A 6,000-nucleotide genomic window follows, 5' to 3' on the forward strand; every position below is an offset into this window, starting at 1 on the left:
ATTTCAGCTAAATATAACGTTGCTTTAACCTTGATTTTTTTTCAGTGAATTTCTAGGTTTTTTTTTAACGTTAATATTCAATTACAATACGTAAAATTAACTCCCCTCCTACGCACGGCGTGTGTGTGTGTGTGTATATATATATATATATATATATATATATATATATATATATATATATATATATATATACACACACACATATATACATACATATATATACACATACACACACACATATACTCCATGACAGGACCTCTTACACAAGCAGCCTGCCTAGAACAGTGGTAGTCTATGTAACTGTATACGCTGCAACTACAACTCCTGAAAATGCATAGCTAATGTAATGGCACAACGAGCTCAACATTCAAGATGCTGAAATATTTAGTGAGGCGACACCGAAGGTAGAGCGGTGCAGCAGAGGTGACCTACTCTGCTTTCAGATCTCCATCCCCACCCGTCCTTCTCCTGCAGTCTTCTTAGGCAGCCTTGAAAATATACTCTCTGGTAGATTGCACCTAAGATTCACGGATGACGCGCCCAGTGGCTTCAAACCGCCTGTACTGTAGAACAGAATCCCCCTGAGAAAGAACATTAAAATGTTTCAAACATGTTAATATAGAGAACATAGCTAAGATTCCGCAGGTTTAACCCATCAGCGTGTCTGCTAAAGCGCCCTTACATACTTAACACAATCAAAAGCACTTGTTCCAGTCTGCTCTATCCAGCTCAGGGACATCAATGCTCAAAAAATTCCTAAAATAGATTCCAACATTCCCCTCCCCCACTGAAGAAGATCTTAAAGAAGGCAGAGTGACAAAGATGGCACATGCATTGCATCTGGAGGATAAGGCTAGCCAATCACTGCACAGGAGCAAGAGCACAGGAGAGCATCGTTGAGCTCTTTAGGAGATGAGCCACCCAGTGCGGCCTGGAGCAGCTACCGCAAAGCCACATCACTGACCATCAAAACCGTTTACGATTAGGCAAAGTGTTCACAGATAGAAGCTTGTAAAGGTCACTGCTCACATTTTCAGTTAACATCGCTGAAAAGGATATCACCGTAGAGAAATATTAATTTGGAAACTACAAATAATATTAAAGGGATGAAAATCGCGTGTCCTGAAATAAATCCTCTTCTGATGTCACCTCATTTGCCAACTGTGGATATCCAGTGCTCCCCTGTAGAGAACAAACAGCATATGGACGCTGTGGAGATAAACGTCTTCCTCTCGACACAAACAGGAGGAAATGGAGAACAGAGGGAATAAGTAAAGTGATAGACACAGTCAATTACACACTTCTGTAAAAATATGAGGAAGGGTAATTCCAAGTTTTCCGCACCAAGGAGAGTTGTGGGAAACAATGTCAAGTTGTCTGATGGCAAGTGGTGGAATCCCAGGAAATTGGCTACGTGCAGTGGAGTGGAAAAATACGAATGGATGAGAAGGGAGGGGGTAAGTGACCAGACAGGTAATTAGTGCAGGCGAGAATCCAGTGTACGCATCAAGACTAGATGGTAGACTATGTATGCTATTAATATTTTCTTATGGATTTCAGGACAATATGTTTCTTGCAAAGTTTTTTTGATGTTTGTTGTAGCTAATTGCTTGTGTTATTTTTTTTACAAAGTTCTGTAAAAATATGAGTAGGCGAGGATACAGTGTTGTTTAGAAAGTTCCTGACTGCATAATTCTGTGCTATCTACAATACGTTTCCTCCACCAACTGTTCTAGTCCCACCTTACAATGGCTGAAAAGAAAATGTTTTTTTACAACAAACATCGAGCTGCGCAGCGCTGCATCGCAGCTTCAATGGGGATTATAGCCAGCAACGTGAGAACAGGGCAAAGAACCTCGAGAACAACCAAAGCAGACAGATGATGAATGCCATTAATATTCAGACAGTGCTGAACCAGGGGTATAGAAAAGCAATTAAATATAGAGGACATCCACCATGACACATTTGAAATCTACAATTATTTCTGCACATTTAAAAAATAATTGGTGTTAACTGACAGAGCTACCCAGTCATCCCAACTGTAATGGGTCGTACATCTTGTTCCTCAAGCGCAGATATGGCAGATCTCTTGGGCCTGGGATGTTGGGAACAGATGCGTCATAAGGTAATCGAAGTTATGCTGCATTACCAGTTTTTGTACTGAACCTCTGGTACCTTCTATAGTTCTACCAATACTGTGTCATGATGAATAAAGCATATCTGTCTTACTGGGGACCAAGGAGAGGAACAAGTACGTTGTAACGAGACCCACGGAACAAGCACTCTTAGACTATCAGCACATGACGCACATGTAGAGTTTCACAAATGATTTCACGAACACAAGAAATTACACATGGAGATTCCGATCCAAAGTTCTACACGTAGAACACTGCAATGCCTGCGTTATACCGTCAGTTTATTATCCAACAAAACAGGCCCTGAGATAGCGTCCCTAACTGGGTTCGGTGCATGTATTCATGAAGGAATTAACTTCATTCTCGGACCAGTGCTTGAACAGATTATATAAGTACTGCATTTCATGCAACATCACAGAAGTTCGTGTCAAACTACTGTTGACCGGATCACATGCAGGTATACTATCATTCAAAAGAGAGCACACATTCCAGAAGCGTTCTAGGGCCGCACGTGGGATTCTCGGAGGAAATAAAAGTCAAGCAAGACCCTCTCCGTAGTGGAGGCCTGCTATGGGTTAACATAACCGCTATTCAGTCAATATTACAAGTAAATGTGCTTTCTGGAAAGGCTCCCTATAGCTAAGACTAAGGCTACACAGAGTCCCTTCACAACACAACTCACATCGTTTGCATCCACAAAAAACAAGGGTAACTCCTGCCTGCAATGTCCAGACAACCGCTGGAAGGAGGCAAAATGACGAAAGCTTGCTCACCTATTCTGCGAATGTTAACGTCCGCAAACGATGGGATATCGCAAAGATATTGACATAAGCATAATAGGGTTTGGAATGCCGTATTAACTATAATGTTCCCTCCACTCATGCAGGAAGGCATCATTCATAGCGCCACAAACGCATGTATACCTTATTTACCTTTACTCGCCCAAATAAATCCCAATACAAATCGGTCTGCTCTTATTGACTTAATTTTTAACTCCACAGGCATGGCCTCTTATCTATCGATGCCTTATCAAACTTAGCTATCACCGCCTTCTGTCCTTACCCCTCAAACGTTTCCTGCTTCATTTTCCAGCTAAAAAACACTCAGCCTATATATAAACAACTTAAGATATATTTACTTTAATCCATCTCAGGATTTTTTTTGTCACCTGTTTACAAGATCAAATGAATACTGAAAAAGAAAAGCCCACACTGGTTCTGATCATCCTATCAGTAGCCACATATTTATCAACAGAAACTAGAGTGTGAAACACTACATATAAAAGAAATGAGACTCTAGAAACATTCAGTATGTCCTCTTTAACAAGCGAAGACAGACTTGTTTAGGGTTTTATTTGTTCACCAACAACTCTTTGCTGGGAGCAAGGCCTTCTCAGAAGTTATAAAACAAACCTTGGAAAAACAAACAGAGCACGGCTGGGGTATTTTTCAGACACAGAAGACAATCACATACAAAGACACGACCAACGCCAATCTTGGCTCATTCAAGGGCAAAATTATATCAACCCCCCTCCGAATAAACAGAAAAACGAAATTGGTGTCACTCGTATATATACCAGTTATTCCTCAAGAAAGCAATGTTGACGTAAAATGAAGGGCCGACTGACCCTTTCTCTGGCCACACACTAATTGAACTGTATTCCAGACGAAAACGCTCTTACCTTTCTCGGTAGTGTCATTACTCTGTACACCATCTTAATGACCGCTTCAAGCGCCACATCAGAATACTGTTTTGCCCAACCCAGAAGCTCGACATAACCTTTATAAAATGTGCATTTTAGCACCACTACCCTCTCCTTCCCCATTCGTTGCTTTACAGCCACCCCCAGGAGTACTAATTTAGTCTTCATAAACATTTTTAATGCACTACATGTTGCCCTGGGCGCTCATTCTCGTTCCATTTGGCCTCAATAGGCATTATATAATTCTCCAAAGACAAAACACCCTCCAATCTGTGACCAGACCTTGCTCTAACCTTAGACACTCGTACGTGAGACGTTACCTTTCCACTATCATCATCGCACCTTACCTTCACCTCACCTTGATAGTTCCTATGCTACGCTGTGCCCCAGATCCAGAGAACCCTGTTTACCCCGCCGCCCAAGCTACACCCATCATTACATGATTCTTCACTATTCTCCGCCATTCGCTTCCTCTGGGATCCCCACTGATTCCCTTCGGGCCCCATCAAAGCCCTGGGTTAATTCCCTTTCCAGACCCTCTTACCGGTCTGGGCTTGGACGGGCCATAGGTTTAAGGTCAGCTGAAGCAGCAAAGGCACCGCTGTAATCAGGCGGAGCATGGCTGGAGCAAGAAGGTCGCTGTGTGAGGGGCGGCGGACTCTGCGGAAAGCTGGTGATCTCAGCAGCTCCGCGTCCTTCCCCGTCTCCTTCCTACTGCAGCGGCTCCTGCTGGCAAACCTCGCGAGATTAACCTGACAGCTCGAGACTGCGGCAGCATAAACATGGAGGAAGGACGGGTAGTATTAAAATTCTCACCGGTAGGGTGGGGAGGATGAGTGCCCATTTTGGACTGGGCTGTTTTTTATAGGTGAATGGAGAAGGGGCTTCATCCTAAGAATACGCAGGCCGGTTTACGAAGGAAAGCTATGCGTATAACATTATATTTCCGAGGGGGTAGCTGCATTTCGGACTTCTATCTAATACTGCTCAGAGTCTCGTCACCATGGCGACTGCCTGGAACCGCGCCCCTCGTTCTATGGACGGAGCAGTTTTGCTGCAGCTTCCTTACGTAAGAACTCCAAGGTGGCCCCCGCATCTCTCTGCACAGCAGATCCTTGTCTTCTGGAGTTCGGTTCTTATTTTATTTATTCATTGACGGTGGACCTATATGTGGCATTATATAATTTATAGCTCGCAAGTCACGTGCAGTAAATACCTGGACTGTTGCGCATTACGCATGGACCTTGGAAACTTGGAAGTTTTGTACTACATATCTTTGACTATTATATTGGTTACCTGTGTGTACCTCTCCTTATCCTCATTCTGGAGTGTAGAACTGTAGTTTCTGAATGTTCTTAGTGACAAGCTCTCCAGTACTTACTATTCCTTTAGGAGCTGTTGTCCGCACTCTATTAGGCTGATTTTCCCGGAATAAATACTTTGAAGTAACTACTCCATATTCTGTCAGTTCGTACTACATATTGGCGACAATTACAGGATCTGTCTCACTAAGTTGAGTAGATCACTAACCTTGTGGCTCAGTGTGTCTGCCGCACATGCGTTCAGAAGTGTTAAAGGGTTTACACTACGAGTGGACATTCTGATGAGCTGAGAGTTGACCTGTATGGTCTAAAGGTCAACCAGCATTCGTTCAGGCTGTACATTGATTTGTTTCCCATTTAGCCTGCTGGTATGTACCATCTTTGCCAGGGCCCAAGTTATGGTACACACGGGTAGACAGCATCCACCCACTATTTTCACAGGGTGAACATCGCGTCCAACATGCTAAGAAGTTGAGCCCACTCACATATTGCCCATGAATTCAGACCACTCGCTTTGTTATAGCAGAAAAGGCCACTTTATTCAGGATATAAATAATCATAAAATTTCCCAACAGATCATCAATCATGTAACTTTGGCATTTGAACGCAAACAATTTATTTATTTATTTATTTATCTCATTTCCTTCAAAATTTGGACTTTATACCGAAACCATCAACTAATCATCAATAACTTCCCCAACATTTTCCTTCCATTTTTTCCCCTCCATTGTTGTGTCTAATTCCCCCTATCTAACTACTAACTAGAGGAGCCCGCTCTAGGCTTCTCTTCCCTGGGGATTTTATGCCGCAGCCATCTGTTTGGGAAACGCATCCTGAAGTG

The 6,000-nt window shown here is 42.9% G+C and overlaps 1 protein-coding gene across 2 annotated transcripts in view; it reads right to left on the reverse strand.

Annotated features, from left to right (window-relative positions):
• The window catches only part of NPTN (neuroplastin), a 508,163-nt gene extending 503,586 nt beyond the window's left edge, over positions 1 to 4,577 (reverse strand). Inside the window, exon 1 of one of the 2 annotated variants that reach the window (XM_078685051.1) lies at positions 4,382 to 4,577. In XM_078685051.1, the coding sequence (XP_078541177.1) occupies positions 4,382 to 4,457 (76 nt within the window). In that variant the 5' untranslated portion in view covers positions 4,458 to 4,577. The remainder of the gene's footprint in view (positions 1 to 4,381) is intronic. The other variant, XM_078685049.1, reaches the window with a different exon arrangement.
• Between the last annotated feature and the right edge of the window lie 1,423 nt (positions 4,578 to 6,000).

This window comes from Lissotriton helveticus, chromosome 3_2 (genome assembly GCF_964261635.1).
Source record: "Lissotriton helveticus chromosome 3_2, aLisHel1.1, whole genome shotgun sequence".
Classification (NCBI taxonomy): domain Eukaryota; kingdom Metazoa; phylum Chordata; class Amphibia; order Caudata; family Salamandridae; genus Lissotriton; species Lissotriton helveticus.